General features: G+C 42.1%; 1 protein-coding gene across 3 annotated transcripts in view; it reads right to left on the reverse strand.

Annotated features, from left to right (window-relative positions):
• STAT4 (signal transducer and activator of transcription 4) overlaps window positions 1–17,953 on the reverse strand; it is a 3,571,511-nt gene that overhangs the window by 2,198,729 nt on the left and 1,354,829 nt on the right. For all 3 annotated transcript variants that reach the window (XM_044075198.1, XM_044075197.1, XM_044075196.1), the window contains one exon: window positions 14,002–14,080. In XM_044075198.1, coding sequence (XP_043931133.1) covers window positions 14,002–14,080 — 79 coding nt within the window. The remainder of the gene's footprint in view (window positions 1–14,001; window positions 14,081–17,953) is intronic.

Genomic DNA, 17,953 nt, shown 5'->3' on the forward strand with positions numbered 1-17,953 from the left:
GACTTTGCCATACCAAACAGAACTAAGATGCTCTCCTCCAAAAAAAGGAAGCCAATCTGGTGGTCCCCAATCATCAATAAACTCTACAACAGAAGGAAGAAACTGTTGCAGAAAAAAATGAAGTCACAAGACTGGAAAACATCCCTTATCAGTCTCAACAAAAAGCTGAGATCCCTTATCAAATCCTCTAAAGCCAGCTATGAAGGCAGAATTGTGACTGACACAAAAACAACCACAAAGCCTTCTATAGCTATATCAAACACCTCCAAGGTAATACCCAGATTTGCTCTGAGTTATTGCACAATGGCACTTCCTATGCTGAGCCAACAGATATAGACAACATACTGGCCGACAGATTCAGTGCCAACTTTACCCCTCTCCCCGCAAGGGCCCTATCACAATACCAGAAGAAAGCCTGGTACCCACCATTTCTGCGGCACACGTAAAAGCTGCATTATCCAAAGCCAAGAATATAGCATCCATGGGACCTGATAATATCCCTGGCTGTGTCCTACATGAGCTACAAAACAAACTGGCACCACATCTGTGTGACCTTTTCAATCACAGCCTTACCTCAGGCTGTGTCCCTAACAAATGGCTCACTGCTACAGTCAACCCGCTCCATAAAAGTTGAACAACTACAGACCCTGGCAACTATCACCCCATTAGCCTGATGAGTCTGGTAAGCAAAGCTATGGAGTGCATCATCATGGACCTGCTTAACAAAGATATAGGCAATCTCCAAACTCTTGACCCCACACGTTTGGCTTTGTCAAGAGGAGATCTTGCTTGCTGAACCTGGTTGACTTCTTCGAGGCAGTCACCAAGGCTGTGGATGAGGGTAGGCCAGGTGGAGGCCTACCTCCACCTGGCCAAGGCATTTGATACCATTCCCCACTCCGGTATCATTGATAAACTCAGCAAACTAGGCATCAATCCTTACATCACTAGGTGGGTTGCAAATTGTCTCACAGACAGACCCAGGGACCCACAGAGTGAAAATTGCAGATTCCAAGTCAGACTGTCGACCAGTCACGAGTGGAGTCCCACAGGGATTGGTCCTGGGCCCTCTTCTGTTTGGCATCTACTTCTCAGAAGTCCAAGTCAACACAGAAGGACTCTGGCTGATTAAGTTCACTGATAACTGCAAGCTAGGAGTCATTATCAACTCCCCAAGTGATGTAGACATCCTACAAAAGGGCCTCTCTGAGAACAATGACTGAAGTCGGAACCATGGCCTGAAGCTTAATGCCAAAAAATGCATTATCATCCCCTTTGGAAAAAACTCCGTTCCCACGAATTACCACATTGATGGCAGCTCACTGAACACTGAAGGGGCCATGAGAGATCTGGGCACCCAGGTCAACAGCCACCTCACTTTCGACCATCACACTGTCACTGTGGTCAGAAAGTACTTCTACGTGGCACATCTTATAACCAAAGGTTTCTCATCCAGGAAGAAAGAGGTCATCATCCCTCTCTACTCATCCCTTATTAGACCAATAATCGAATATAATGCCCCGTTTGATATGTACCTGACCAGACACCTACAACAGCTGGAGAGGCCACAAAAGTACCTCACAAAAAAGTATCATAGGCCTTAAACACATGTCCTACATGGACAAACTCAAGAAACTTCAACTGTTCTCAGTCTCTTATCGTCTACTTAGAATTGATCTCTGCTTGACTTACAAAGCCATGTCTGACCCAGCCCTACTTGAAATGCAACACCTAAAAAAATCCCAATCACCCTGCGCCACACACTCCAGAGATCACAACCTCATTATTACAATTAACAGAACACGCTGGAGGGACAGGTTCATCTCCCTAAGATGCCCATACTCTGGGATAAGCTTCCCATTCATGTCAAGCAGAGCACCTCGCTGGCCCTCTTCAAGAGAAATCTTGAAGAGTGGATGGGTAACAATGATCACCCCATGGATCACTCCAGTTGCCCTACCGGATAGGGGCACTGTGAACTAACATCGGGTGGCATGGTGCCTGGGCAATTTTGTGGGGGCTAGGCTTGTAAAAGATCCAGAGCCATTATCCTAGTACACACCTATGAAACTATGAGAAGCTGCTGCAACTGTGTAGCAGGCTGGGAGGAAGGAGATTGGTGGCTGGGTCCCTGGGAGGGGGTCTTTTTTGGTGTAGTCTTGGTCTAGGGCCTGGTGGATTCTGAGGCCTTGTACAAAATTAGTCTAACCGACGGCGTGGTCATCAGCCTCTGCCTGGTGTCGGTCATTGGTATTGTCTCTGCTGAAGCCAATGCCTGCGATGTGGCTCCGAACCCAACCGCATGACTGAAGGTCAACGTACTGGCAGGAGAAGGTGGATCTGGCGTAGTACAGGACTCCAAATGGGTCTCGGTAGAGGCCTGCGATGGTTCATCAGCTGGCATCAGGGGCTATGAAGGCACCTCACTGAATTCAGGAACTGTACTGGGAGGAAGGCTAGCTGATTTCGGACCAGAGTCGTCCGTGGGCCTAACTTTCTGAAACTATCCTTTTTTTTATCTTTCTTTTTTCTAGGTAAATCAACAGTTGCCTGACCGACCAACGCCATTTTGCTGTGAGAAAAAGAGTCGCTAAAATGTCTAGCTACAATATCCACTCTTCTCCTAATAGTTCTGGTGTTAAACCATGGACGTCGTAGTCTGGGCCTAGGCAGGTGATGCAGAGGGTATGGAAGTCTCAGTGTGGGATCTGTTTTCCACAATTGAAACAATTATTGACTTTCTCTGACATCGGATAAAAGCAAGAAAAGGTTCCTCAACAGGGTACTTAGCTTTAGATGGTTATTCCCTCACTCTGGCAATGGCCCACCGATGCACTCGCAAAACTGCTTCTGCTTCAGGCTCCACGGCAAGAAAGACTGATGTAATGCCATTAGCTGCCTCTTTTTATAACCCTGATGACCTGACATCAGCCTCAGTCTCCAGACAGCTGACGCAGGAGGGAAATTCTTTACTCTAGAATTCGGGCCGGCCAAGGGCTACCCAGCAGGGATAACCCACAAGTGATGACTGCAACAGTGAAACACAAAGAACATTTTATGTACTCTGCTTCTTCTCTCCCCAGCAGCAAAATATAAGCACAAATTTTGAACTGGCACTTACTGCTCCTTCTCTCATCAGGAGCAAAACAGAAGCACTATTCCCAAGATGACTACTGAGAGGCGGAGTGTGAGCTCAACAGTAATTAGTGTTCTTGGAGTAGAAGTTGCAAATTTTAAAGGTAAGAAGGAAAATGAGTTAATACCCTAAGAGCTGCAGTGTCCACTAAGCAGTTAACTATGAAGGAGGGGGTAACGTAAGCTTTAGCTATCTAAGTGGACAGCCACTAATTTTAAAAGAACAAAACAGTCTGGAAGGGGTGGGCACTTTTTATTCTGGTTCTATGGAATACAGTGAGATGGCCAATAAATTTAATTAGCTGAAAGGGAGTGATGTGACAAAATGATAATGTTGTGCTTACTCACAACAGCCAATGAAAGAGAAGAGGGTAGACAATATGTGGTCAAATTAACAGAAGGGGCAGATAACTAGAAAGACAGCTGGGTTTAAGAACACAACAGCACAAGGGTAGGAGGGTGGGGAAATTGAATTTCTGTGTGACTCACAAGAGACACCACTGTGGTCTCTTTCCTGGTTTAAATATACAATTAAAAGCAGAATGAAAGCAGATACAGAAGGAATCACCACTTTTAAATAAACCTCCGTTGTAGCATAAAACCATCTTTATTTGCAAACCAAAGAGTAAAATGAGCGTTTTCGCGTAGGATAACTACGCTTCTTCAGATGTAATTAAAATAAAAAGAGCTCTTATTTTATATAAAATGTTTTGGCGGTAAAACCAAACAATCAATTAATTAACTAACTAAATGAATAGTTAATTAAATGCTAAAAGTACTCCTTACTATTTAGAATGTTTGATGCCCATTCCAACATAAGTTTTTGCAGTTATATTTAAAACACATAATACAGAGTATGAAAATGTTACATATAAGATCTTTTAAAACATCATTTAGAGGTGTTAAGAAACACCTTATATTTCCATCGAACTGTCATTCATTATACCATGTTACATATTTTTTAAAACAATACTTATGACCTAGAATCATAAACATAAAAAACAGTAATACCCTGACTGTGAGAATTGATAAGGTAAATCGCAAATTTCATATACATTAAAACCTTCATAAATAACATTTTTTTTTATACTGATGAATAAAACCATCAAAGAATATATAGTTTGTTACAAAATCAAAAAATCAAAAAATACTATAAATAAACTGAATATATATATTTATGTAACCTATATGATAATGTATTCCTATTAACATATACATAGTTAAAAATCATACAAACAAATATTTTGAAATATTACTATATATAAAATGCAAATATTACCATCAAAATTATAAAACAAGAATGAAATATAATATATAAAAAGCAAAAACTTTTAGTTATGTACTTACCATAACTTTAGATGTTTGGGATCCATCTCGCCTACATTCTGTACTGATGGGCTCGGAGCCGATCCCTCGGCTCCGACTCGGCACGCTATGCTATAGAGCGAGGCCTCTTATTGGCTGAGCTATTTCTTATCCCAGGATGCACCACCACTAATCCCCCAGATCTTGTTTGTCCGCATTCATGCACACATGCACAACTTGTTTATATAACATTGTTAGATGTTTCAAGATGAAACAACAGGATTCGGACCTTCTGATATCCTCTGATCTCCAAGGAAGGGGGAAGGAGGGTGGGTTATTGGGAATGTAGGCGAGATGGATCCCAAACATCTAAAGTTATGGTAAGTACATAACTAAAAGATGTTATGTGATCCTATCTCGCCTACATTCTGTACTGATGGGACAGCGTCCCTAGCACCTAAATCCTGGGTGGCTCATTGGAAAACACTCCTGAGCACTGTGGAACCAAATGAAGCTCGTCCTCTAGATGCCACATCCAATTTGTAGTGGGAAATGAAGGTGTGCGGGGAAGACCATGTAGCCGCAGCACAAATGTCACTAATGGCAAGCTTAGAATGAAATGCTATCGAAGTAGCCATAGCCCTTGTAGAATGAGCTTTGACAGAGGTGGTAAGCTCTTTGTTAGAATAAGAATAAGCTTGAGTAATACAGTCCCTGATCCATTTGGCAATAGTGACCTTTGTGACAGCTTTGCCCAATTTATTGTTTGCAAAGGATACAAACAACTGATCTGTTTTCCTTGTTTGTTTGGTCCTGTCTAAATAAAAACGCAACTGCCTGTGGACATCTAATGTGTGGAATATGAATTCCGCTTTGTTAGAAAATTTCGGAAAGAAGACTGGAAGTTCTAATGATTGTTGTAGGCAGAAACTGGAACAAACTTTAGGGACAAAAGAAGAATTTGGCCTGAGAGATACTCTGTCTTTGTGAAAAACTAAGTACGGAGGTTTCACAGACAAAGCTTGAAGCTCTGAAACCCTTCTGGCAGAAGTGATCGCCACCAGAAAAGCAGTCTTCCACGATAGAAATTTTAGATCACATGTCGCTGCCGGTTCGAAGGGGAAGGAAGTTAAGGCGCGTAACACCACATCGAGATCCCATGGAGGAGCAGGATGAGAAATCGGAGGTCTTAAAAGCGCAGCACCTTTCAAGAAGGTCTTACACAATCTGTTGCTCATTAAAGGTGGGTTTATAGATTCATGAAAATTGGAAATAGCTGCCAATTGAACCTTGATGGTAGAGACTGAAGAGCCTTGATTGAAAAGAGAAGTTAAAAATTTTAGTACCTCTGATACGGGAATAGTGATGGGATCCAGGCCCCGGAGTTGAGCCCAAACAGCAAATCTTTTCCATTTGCTAGAATACAATTTCTTTGTAGCAGACTTGTGGGCCGAAGATAAGATGTGTACCACTTCTGGATCCAATGTATGACTCCTGACTATAGTCGGAAGAGGAGGAGCCAAGCTGTCAATTTTAAGGTGTGAAGGGACTGGTGAAATAGTCCCGACTGATGAACCAAAAGGTCTGGGATCTGATCCAGGAACCATGGACCTTCCAGAGCATGCTTCCGAAGATATGGGAACCATACTTGACGAGGCCAGTAAGGAGCAACTAAGATCATTTTGCTCCCCAAGAGAGATGCCTTTTGGATCATCCTGGGAAGGAGAGGAACTGGAGGGAAGGCATAAAGCAAGCCGTGGGCCAAGGATGGGCTAGTGCGTCCATGGGGCTCTTCCCCGGAGCCGGGGTGAGGGAGAAGAACTTTTTGCACTTCGCATTTAGAGGAGTCGCGAAGAGGTCGCAACACGGAACTCCCCATTTGTTGAAAATCTGATTTGCCACCGTGATGTTCAGAGACCATTCGTGAGGAGAGAGGATGGTTCTGCTCAGTCTCTCGGCTATCACATTGGACTTGCCTGGGATATGAGTAGCCACTAGGAAGCGTTTGGTCAACACTGCCCATTCCCAAACCCTCATGGCTTCTCTGCAAAGAGGATAGGATCTGGTCCCTCCCTGTTTGTTCAAGTACCAGACAACTGACATGTTGTCTGAGTGAACGGCAATCACGCCCTGAGGGAGGTAATCGTGAAGGGCTTGAAGGGACAGAAGCACCGCCCTCATTTCTAGAATGTTGATATGAAGTAGGGTCTCTTTTGGGTGCCATTTGCCTTGGACTGACCTGCCCAGGGAATGCCCCCCCACCCCATCTGGGAGGCGTCCGTGGTCAAAGTGGCCGCAGGAGGAGGTGGAACAAAGGGTCGTCCCTGATCCAAATTGGAGGGCACTAGCCACCAGCAAAGGTCCCGTTTGCAGGTTTCCGTGATCCATATGAGGTGACTGAGAGGGAGTTCCTGAAAGGACCACTGAGCTGAAAGAAGCCACTGGAGAATTCTCATGTGCAACCTTGCAAGGGGAACTAGAAGAACCGTGGCGGACATGGATCCCAATAGTTGCAGGACCATTCTGGCTGGGGCTTTGGATCTGGGAAGTAAGGCTCGAACTTGAGACTGTATGGTTTGTATTCTGTCTGTAGGTAGATAGACCCGCATTCGGTTTGAGTCTATCTCTACCCCTATGAATCTTATGCGTTGAGATGGCAGCAACACAGACTTTGGCCAATTGAAGGTGATTCCAAGGGAATTTCCCAGTGATATAGTGGCTTGTAGGCTCCGCAATAGTAGATGCTTGGAGGTGGCAGTTAGGAGCCAGTCGTCTAGATACGGAAACACCTGGAATCCTAGACTTCTCAGGTGAGCAGTCACGACCGCCAAACACTTGGTGAACACCCTGGGGGCTGTGGTGAGACCAAAGGGCAGCGCCATGAACTGAAAATGACTGCCTCCTAGGCTGAAGCGCAGATGTCTCCTGGACGCTTGATGTACCATAATATGGTAATAAGCATCCTTGAGATCTATGGAGCACATCCAAACACCTTTCTCCAGCAATGGGAGAATGGTTTGTAGGGTGACCATTCGGAACTTGGACTTTCTGACTGAACGGTTTAGAATACTGAGGTCCAAAATGGGTCTCAAGTCCCCGGTCTTTTTTGGCACCAAAAAGAATCTTGAGTATGTCCCTAATCCGATCTGGTCTGCGGGAACCGGTTGGATGACTCCTTTTTGCAGCAGCTTTGAAACTTCTGAGGCTGCAGTTTCCCGTTGACTGGGTGGCGGGTCCGGGATTTTTTTGGACTGAGGTGGAGAATGAGAGAAAGGGATGGTGTAACCTCCGGCGATAATCCGAAGCACCCATCGGTCCTGAGTGACACCTTCCCAGGCTTTTAGGTGCTTCGAAAAACGACCCCCGACTGGCTCCGGAGCTGCACAGTCGGGCAATCCCTTAGGGACTGTGAAAGGCTGAAGAGCCACGAAAGGACTCGCGGTCTCCAGTGTTGCGAGGGCCTCTGCCGCCTCTGGGACGGCGTCTTCCGGAAGAATTTCCCCCTCTCCTGCCTCTGGAAGGGGGATCATCCTGCTGAGAGGGGTAAGGCTTCTGAGATCTACGGAACCACATTTTCCCTCCTCTTTTAGCCTTGGGATAAGGCCGAAAGGGAGTGGAAAATCGTGCCCCTACGGCAGTCAAAGTCTTACCCTCCTGCTCGCAGCGGGTCAGTGTGTCCTTTACCTTGGGTCCAAACAGGGAGGACCCATCAAAGGGGGCGTCGGCAAAGGAAGACTTAAAGGCCTCCGCGAAATGACACAGGCGGAGCCAGACTTGTCTCCGTAGAGCAATGCCTGTACCCGCCACTCTACTCGCCCCTTCGGCCGCATAAGAAATGAGCCTCATGGACGATTTTGAAATGGACGACAGTGTAGCCAGCTGAGAGCCAACCGTCTGGGCCAGCTCCTCAGGCAGGTTACCCAAGAGGGTATCGGAAAGTTCTTTAATCAGATCCCTCTGAAATCTGGTAAAGTGCGTAAGGTAGTTCAAGGACCTTAATGTAAAGGCCGTACCGATTCAGTACCGATCCATGCTCCTAGACTCCTTATTAGGAGGATGGACGGACGTCGAAGCCTCTGCTACATCTTGCTGGGTAGCAGATGCCACCACCAAAGCATCTACAGCCACACCTTTAGTTAGGAACTCTTTTTCAGGGGGTGCTGAGAGGAACTTATTAGGACGAGCAGGCACCGGTTCCACAGAGTCTGGGTGTTCCCACGCCCTTCGACAGATCAAATCCAAGAGCTCGTCGAAGGGCGGAGACACCCAGGAGGTGGAGGGCTGAGCCCCGAAGGCCTTAAGGAACACCGACTCATCAGCAGAAGGGGGTTTGGACTGCCAGCCACCTCATTGTTTAAGGGCTTCCAGGATGTCTGCAAAGGAGACATCATCTGAGGACGACTTAGGGGACCCTTCTGCATCATCGAGATCAGTGTCTGATGTAAGAGACTCATCAGGGGAGTCAACATGCTTCCTCTTGCACGATCTTTTCCTGGGGGTTCTTCCGAAGAAGCTTCAGAAGGACCTCCAGGAGGAGGGGAAACCCCAGTGGGGGTAACCTCAGGCCCCGGGGCTCCGCTGTCTAAGGACAGGGGGACTGCCAAAGACCCAGTCTCAGTATGCAGGGAAGGAGCTGGGGAGACCGTGGAGGTAGCCAAAGATGATTTGGCTAACGCACTCCTCATAGCCTTGAAGGCGGGACCACCAGAATCCTGGGAGGGTCCCACCTCCGTGGCCACGACGGTAGACGGCACTCCCGCAGCCGACGCACCGAGAGGAAGACTTGGGACCGAAAACATCAGTCCCGAAGCATCCCCCCCGGGGCCGACGGAAGAAGTCCGCGTACCGAACTCCGACTCAAGAGCCGGAGTTGGAGTAAGGGTCGGGCCCAACCCTAAAACCTCCACCGGTTCCACCAGCACCGGCTCCAACGGTGCCGAGGCTGTTGGAGGAGGAACCATAGTAGCAGGGTGGACCATCGGCTCCGAAGCCGAATGGGCTGGAGCCGAAACTAACTTTTGGAACACCGGAGACTGGAAGAGTCTTAGGAGCACCCTGTCGATGTCCGAATCAGACATCTTGGAGGATCTGGACGATACCGATCGGGTCCGAACCGATTTCTCCATCGGCTCCATAGGACTAGGGGACCGGCTCCAAATGGATTCTATAATTATAGGTTCCGAGGGAGGTCTCAAGGCAATTTCCCTCGGTGCCGATGAGGACTTCGGCGACGAAGGGGAAGAGTCTGAGCCGGCAACCCTCATCGGCTCCAATATCAGTGGAGCCGATGAAGGTGACCCGCCTCTCGATGCCCCAGTCCTCGGCTCCGAAACCAGAGGGGTCGAGACTGGAGGCATCGAGGCAGACTGTTCCGTCCTCGGCTCCGAAGTCCGTGGAGCCGATGGAGAAGTCTGCCTAGGTTTTTTGGCAGTCGGTTCCGACAGACTGGTCGGAGCCGACGCTTTTTTCTTTTTTGAAGGAGAGGGAGAAGAAGATAAAGCCTCCTCGAAGGATGGCTTAATTAACCCCTTAAGGATTAATTTGTTTTTCCTCTCCTGGAGGACCCTTGATGAGAAGGCGTGACACACGCTGCATGACTCTTGTAGGTGCTTGGCGCCTCAACAATAAACGCACGAGGAGTGGTCGTCCGTTATGGACATCTTATAACCACACCTCGCGCACTTTTTAAACCTGGAGGGTCTATGTTCCTTAGACATTTCGACTACCTAGGGAAACAGATTAATCACAGAAAAACTAAGAAAGTTTAAAGCTTTTTTTTTTTTTTTTTTTTTACACAAAAACAGTACACGAACTAGTAGCACAAAAACACATAAATTGAGGGTCAAGACCCTCTAACTTAAGCAGGTACTTGACCAGTAAAACACAAAACGCTAGCTAGAATAGGGGAAGGCCCCTCTAACTTAAACGGGAAACCTTCCCTAAACGAAAAACACAATTCTCACAAGAAAAATTTCCAAATACACTCGTACAACAACGATAGCTATTAAAACAGCTTTTGGGTTCAAGTAAACAAAATTTCTGACAGGAAAAGTCTGAATAAACAGTACTTAGCCCAGCCAAGTTTGAGACCACATCCTAGCTTGTAAGCAGCAAACGAGATCTGGGGGATTAGTGGTGGTGCATCCTGGGATAAGAAATAGCTCAGCCAATAAGAGGCCTCGCTCTATAGCATAGCGTGCCGAGTCGGAGCCGAGGGATCGGCTCCGAGCCCATCAGTACAGAATGTAGGCGAGATAGGATCACATAACATCTATTAGTTAATGTTTTTATATACCCAATTAATGTTAAAACAATGAGTTATGCAACATTAAATGTGCAGTAATAAATATGTATACAAAATTCATTAAAGTTTCCTATTATTTAATGCTGGTTTAATAGAAATAAATTGATTAATGTCTGGAATAACGTGTGCTCTTAGAGTATCCACTTGAGTTCCATACAAGCCAGATGGTTAATATTATCTCCTCCTCTAGGGTTTGGAACAACCAATTGCAAAACTATAAAACTGAAACTATGTGTTCTATTATCTTGTATATGTTTTGCTAACGCATTTTGTTCGTTACCTTTTTTGATGTCATAAAGGTGGTTATATACCCTATCCCTTAACCTCCTTTTAGTGAGGCCTACGTAGAATACATCACAGTTTTCACAAGTTGCCAGGAATATGAGATTAGTGCTATTACAGTTGGAGTAACTAATAGGTGTAAAAGTATATAGACCATCTGGATGTTTAAAGATCTGCTTCTTGGAAATATAAGGACTCATGTGGCAATGGCCACATGGATAAGTTCCACTCTGAACAGGTCTAACAATATTTCGCATATTACTTTTCTCTATACATAGTAGTTGTTTCAAATTACTACAATTCCTGTAACTAAATCTAGGATATTCACCAACAATGGACCGAGTGATGGGATCCATAACTAACACTTTCCAGTTTTTACTGATTAACTTCTTTAGGGAAATGATGTCACTAGTATACTTCAAAATAAATGATAATTTATCTGTAAACTTTCCACTGATAGACTTCTTTGTCAAGGAAGCCTGCTTAGTACCACTGTCTACATTATCAGACGATGACAATGTAGCATCAGTTATCTATTGTTTACATTTTGTAATCATTTTATTATTGTAACCTCTTTCCTTAAACAATAATTCTAATTTTTCAACTTCTAACAGGAAAACATCCTTCTCTTGACAAATTCTAGATATTCTATTAAGTTGGCTTTTAACTATCCCTGGGAAGGTATGTCTAGGATGCATACTTTCATATTTCAATAAAGTATTTCTCCAGGTAGGTTTTCTATAGAGAGAGGTATTAATTGTTCCTTTATTATTAAGTTTCAAGGATAAATCCAAGAAATGAACTTGATCTTGTGAGGCTTCTACAGTAAACCTAAAAAAAAAACTAGTAGTCTCTAAATCTTTAATGAAATCATTAAAATCAACATCATTTCCTTCCCAAATAATAAAGACGTCATCCACAAATCTTTTGTATAGTTTAACATTACTATACTGTCTATGTTTGAACAAAAAGTTCAACTCCCATTGATGGACAACAAGATTTGCATAACTATTTGCACAGGGGGTGCCCATGGCAACCCCCCATTTCTGCAAATAATACTTGTCCTTAAACATAAAAATATTATTATTAAGTACAAGGTCCATTAAATGGTTAATTAAGATTTGTCTACTATTACTATAGCCGGAACAAGACACCAAAATCTCTCGTATAGCTTGGATTCCTAGTTCATTTGGAATACATGTGAATAAATTTTTTACACCCATGGTAACTAATAAATAATTAGTAATATCTTTCTCTAACCTAAATTCTCTAAGAATATGTAATAGTTGATAAGAATCTTTAAGAATATTAGGAACTTTATCAACTATGGGTCTTAAAAGGTGTTCTATAAAAGATGAGATGGTAGATGTACTCCATCTCTCACTGGATACAGTAGGTCTCATAGGGACCGGCACAACATTTTTGTGTATCTTAGGTAGACCCTTAATAATCAGAATTGTAAGGAACTCAATTAAAAATATTCATAAATTTCACAACTAATCTGACCACACATTAACAAATCATAAAGATCTTCTTGTATATTTTTACCAGTAGTTTTAACAAACTCATTTGTGACAATTTGATAAGTACTATTATCTGAAAGAAGCAAGGTCATAGTGGCTTCATAATCAGCAGTGTTTAAGACCACTACGGCCCCACCTTTATCAGCTGGCTTGATAGTAACATCAACACTATGTTTTAGCTTAATGAGCGACTTCTGTTCATTCTCCGTAATATTAAAATAACTGCATCTTTTTTGATTTGTTGCAAAGAATTGATAAACATCTTTCTCGCATAACTTCATAAAACATTCTACATTATGTGGAATGATGGGCATAAAACTACTTTTGCATTTAAAGAATTTTTTAACAGTGTCAGTTTGCATAGCCACCTTATCTTTAAACAACATTTTCAATTAAAAGCAGAATACAAATAAAACAAAGTGTAAAGAAAATGAATCACAATATACAAAACAGAAGGCGGCAATAAAGCAACACAAAATAGAAGAAAGCAAAAACAAACTAACCTTTCCCTCACGGCAAGTTGTGGCAGAGTATGGGTGAGCTTTTCTAGTAAAGCCTTGAAATGTTTTATTTTACCCCTTAAATATAAGGTTTAGTTCCTAGCTCCATTCTCAATTTGCATGCATTTAACCTAGCCTGGCGATGCTTGGCTCTTGTCCCTGGTGGAACAAATGGGACAACTCTGTGCAGAAAGAGGACAGATCCCCTGGGACGTATGATGATAGGGAAAAAATTACAATTACCAGAATAAATTCTGAGGTGAATAGTTATTTCAGAGTATTTTTACACAAAAACATATTTTTTTCTCTATCAAGTACTGCAACAACATGAACATTTATTTCTAATGAAATACTGAAACTATACTATAAAGTATGTAAAAAAGGTACTCGTCTCTGCCAAAAATGCCCAAAATGAAAGGTAGGATCATAATGTCTGAAGCAATGGTAAACATTAATTTTTTTTAATGTTGCTTGATCCCCAGGGATCAAATGCTGCACAAGCAGGCAACATTCATTACTACTTACCATTGCTAAAAGCTCAACCACGTTAGATGCCAGGGTAGTGATATTAACCCATGTTAGAAATGAGTTCAGGAAAATTTCAAATGAAACATCAACTGATACCAATTGTTTTCATCTTGTTTCTAATTAGGTTCATTTTTTTCTTAAGCTTTAGGAACTCAAAGCTACCACTTCACATGGCTCTAGCCAGTCATATTCAGTTATGTCATCCCATTAAATCAGTAATAGCTGAGGTGCAGAAAACAAAAGAAACATCAGCTAAATTATCTGCTGCTGCAGATGAAATAAAATGTGTCTGTCTATGACAAGAAGAGAATGAAAAACATAAGAAAAAAAACAATGTTTGTTATTTAATTAGTGGATGAATGCTGAACACCAAATTCAGTGATTTTCTTCAGCAGTAATTTCCTGTAAAAATGAACATAAGTACCTCTATTCTGTAGTGTTTTATATCTGAAGTCAAACTCATCTTGCAGATCTTCTAAATACTTTACATCTTGTTCTGCAATCTGTGAATGAAATGAATAAAAATCAGGACTGGTAAATTTTAATCTGAAATTAAACTATGTTAGAGCTCATAATAAAATGATTCAGTTTTGCAGCTCTCACTTAATCCATTTAGCTTGAATTGTCCTCTCAATCTCTCTGCCTCCTTTCTTTTTAGCACTCAAATCAGTTCATAAAGATTACCTCTCTTCTTGAAGTATTCCCTCTGCATTGCTAAGTGATCTTTTTTCTGTCCATGTCTATCTCTTCTGAGATGCAGTTTAAAGCACTGCTTTGAAAGAATACTTTAATAGTGACCATTTTTTTCAATCCAGAATGGCATCTGCATGTTGATAAAGACACTGTATCCATGCCGCCACAGTAGCAGGCTGCATGGGTACAGGGAGTGTCACATGCAATGCATACAAAGGCATACGCATATTTTAGAATAATTCTGTGCGATAAGATGTACTTTAATTTTCATTAAAAACTAGCATATTTATTTTGATATACATTTATTAAATGACTCATTTCAGAATGCTGTGTTGGTTGAATGAGTTTTCTTTTGCTAAATCATGCCATTTTGAGATTTTTTTTTCTCAGCAACTAAAAGTATGCTATCCAAAACATGTATTGTCTGGGGTAAAAGAAGGATACACAGAGGAAAGTATATGTGTGCAGGGGTACATTTTGGAACCTGGAGTACAATTCCAAAACTTTGGGGTACACCTCTGCTAGACAGCATCCAAATCAGATTCTCAGCATATCTTCTCTTTCACAAAAGTTGTTGCTGCCCTAGTGGAGAATGTGAACTTCCTTTTAATTCCTGTGTCATACACATCAAAAGAAGCCTCAGACTTCATCAACCTTTATTCCAACTATCCACAATTCTTTTTTCCCCATTTTTACATATGGGGCTGCATGACATTTCAATTCAGTGATTTTTTTTTTACATTATCCTACTGGGATTTATAAATATACTTCTTTGGGTTATCAGACTGTCCTTAAACTAATCTACTCTTCTGGATGGATGAGTCGCTTGGCGATTGCTCAGATTAAGACAGACCATTTTCAATTATGTGAGTATGCTGAGGGCTTGGATAGTCATGTGTTTATGGAGTGGCAGGCCAGCTTTGAAGAAAACGTAGCCCCTTCCGACAAGTGTATTTTAATGTGAACAATTACCTTTTAATCACCCTCAGCTAAATTACAGTCTGTCACTTCTTTCCTCTGTTCCATTCTATATGACCTCTGTGAGGTGAACTTCAGTCCATGTCACTACTTTGCCTCTGCCTTTTTTTTTTTGACCGCCTGACGCCAACTCATTACCAAACTATGCTATTAAGGACAACTACTGTATTTATGGAATCTACATCTAAAATCTGCAGTATACTCCCTACCCTCCAAAACAAACAAAAACAAGGGAAAATGCAGCCTCTTTTCACATGTTAGCAATTACCATGTGTTCTTTCATACGTAAACTTTTCCCTCATAGTTTTTAAACCTAATTTAAAGCTTCTAATAACACACCCGAATGCTAGGAACAAAAAAGCCCTCAAAACTTTTCCACTCAATCTCTATGAATTTAATGATTTCTACATTGGGCACAAGGTTGAAAGATATAAAAAATTGTCAAAAAAAGTAGATGGAAGGAAGTAGAGAAACAAAGAAAGAGGAGTAATTGCAAAAATACGTGAGAATGAGACAAAATAATGCACATACCAGTGGCCTTAAGAATACCCCATAATATATGATGTTGGAGGAACAGACCATCAAAGGGCAAACTACCCAAGTCAGACAGAATCATGTACTCTCAATGGTTGTAAAGCTCACAAAAAACATATAAACATTTCTTTCCAATAGCATACAAACATCTACCTACTTCATTTCTGATAGCCCAGCTAAACCAAATAGGAGCACATCAAAAGAAAAAAAATCTAACTTGAGTAACTCAGTCCATTAATACATGGGAATTAACTAACACACACCAATACCATTAAAATCTGAAATTTTAACTATAATTAAACCTATAAACAAATCCACAATAAAACATATCAAAGTCATACATCTGGAGCGTTTCTCCCTGGGCATCCGCTGAAAACTGGCTTTGTTCCAAGTCAGACTTTCTTGGTAAACAAATGTTAAATAAATAAAATTAAAACTACTTTTACTAAGACTCTCATGATTTCATTCTGGGCTGCCACTATCTACAGTTTTGCAATTTTAGGCTTTCCGTGCATCTCTATTTTAAATTTTTTGTGTCTCATACTGGCACTGTAAGTGGGCATAATTACATTTGCCATTTCGAGTGGAAATATCACAACAAGGGTGAGGAGGCTTGTTATTCTTCATTTCAATGTTTCTTAATCTGAGCAATGTGTTCCTCCCATTTCTATCTGAGCCACACTGACAATCATTTATCATATCCCACATTAATTTCCACTTCATTATGCCAGCTCCATGGTGCAGAGGGATGGGTTACAAACATAGTCTCAATGACCTGGGTCCAGGCATTGAGTCTGGGTGCTGCAGGTGCCAAACTAAAGAATAAGAAATGACAGTCTGTGGACAAAGTTTACTAGTCTATCTTAGGGAAGGTTGGCAATCAGGCCTGCAGTGTGACTGCTATCTGTTAAAGGATGGGTGGTGCAATAGCCAAGATTAGTTGAAGATGGGTGTTATGGTTTGTTGACCTGGATGCTACGGCTCATCAAGCAGTGCAGAACCCTGCCGCTTGAGGTGTTGTGATGAAGCACAAAACACAGATACAGCACTTCAGTCACTAATTAAGCAGTGTGACTCGACCTTCAAGAGGAAAGATGATGCAGGGCACAAAATGCCTCTGACTTATGAAAAGGGAAACATTATTTGCTCCTACAATTACTTTTGCCTGGAGGGTGACTGACTGTTGGTGGTGGAAGGCAAAAAAGAACACAAGAAATCCACTTCTTGACTTACTGTCCATTTCACCTTGTCTGTTTTCCTTACATATTCATGTTCTGATGCTGACCTTTGCACAACAGAGAAAGCTGACCTAAAATAGGTAAGTTTTCCCCTTTCAGGAGTACTTACAGTGTGTTCCCTTGTATGACTGTCACTTTATTCTAAGATCAGCAATGAATGAAAGAAAGTAAGATATTAATGAGGAATACACTAAAGTCCAAAGCACCACAACTTCACACAGTAAAAGTATTTATTTTTAAAAATGGACCACATAAGCGCTTTTACGTTGTAAAACCAACACTTCTTCAGATCATAAAAACACAAAGTCACAACTCAGTTTAAAAACAGTTAGACGTTCAATCAGCTATGTTAATTCATCACTTCATTAAACCAATTTCCTCCCTTACAATAGGATCTATGTTAAATATTTGAACTTCCAAAATGTCGAATACCATATGCTCGAGACCATATGGTCGATATTTGGAAGTTCGAATATGTAACAAAAAAAGAAAAAAAAAGAAAAACATACCTAAACAGTGTGAGCAGGGTGGCAAGCCCCCCTGTGCCCCCCACACCCTCCTACTTAAATATACCAACTCCGAGACCGCACTTCAGTGCAGAAAAGGGAAATTCTCCCATTCTGCTATGTACGGCGCCGTTAAAAGTCAATCGTCGTACACATGAAATGTCGAGCATATGGTCTCGACCATATGACGCTCGACATTTCAAGCTTTTGTTTAAATGACATAGACCCTTTCAATACAGGTTTTAAAGAGACACAAGCATTAATACCAGGATGTTTATCAGCCTGTAGCCTCAAGATCCATTTACATTCTACTGTGTCAGTATAGTTAGTGAGATCACCCCTCCCCGTGACCCACATGGAACTATTTGTAGTACTCTAAAAACAAACTCATATCCAGCATTTTCTTTAATATGTTTAGCTAGTGCAT

The sequence above is a fragment of the Protopterus annectens genome, chromosome 6.part0, assembly GCF_019279795.1.
Source record: "Protopterus annectens isolate FY-2018-M chromosome 6.part0, PAN1.0, whole genome shotgun sequence".
Classification (NCBI taxonomy): domain Eukaryota; kingdom Metazoa; phylum Chordata; order Ceratodontiformes; family Protopteridae; genus Protopterus; species Protopterus annectens.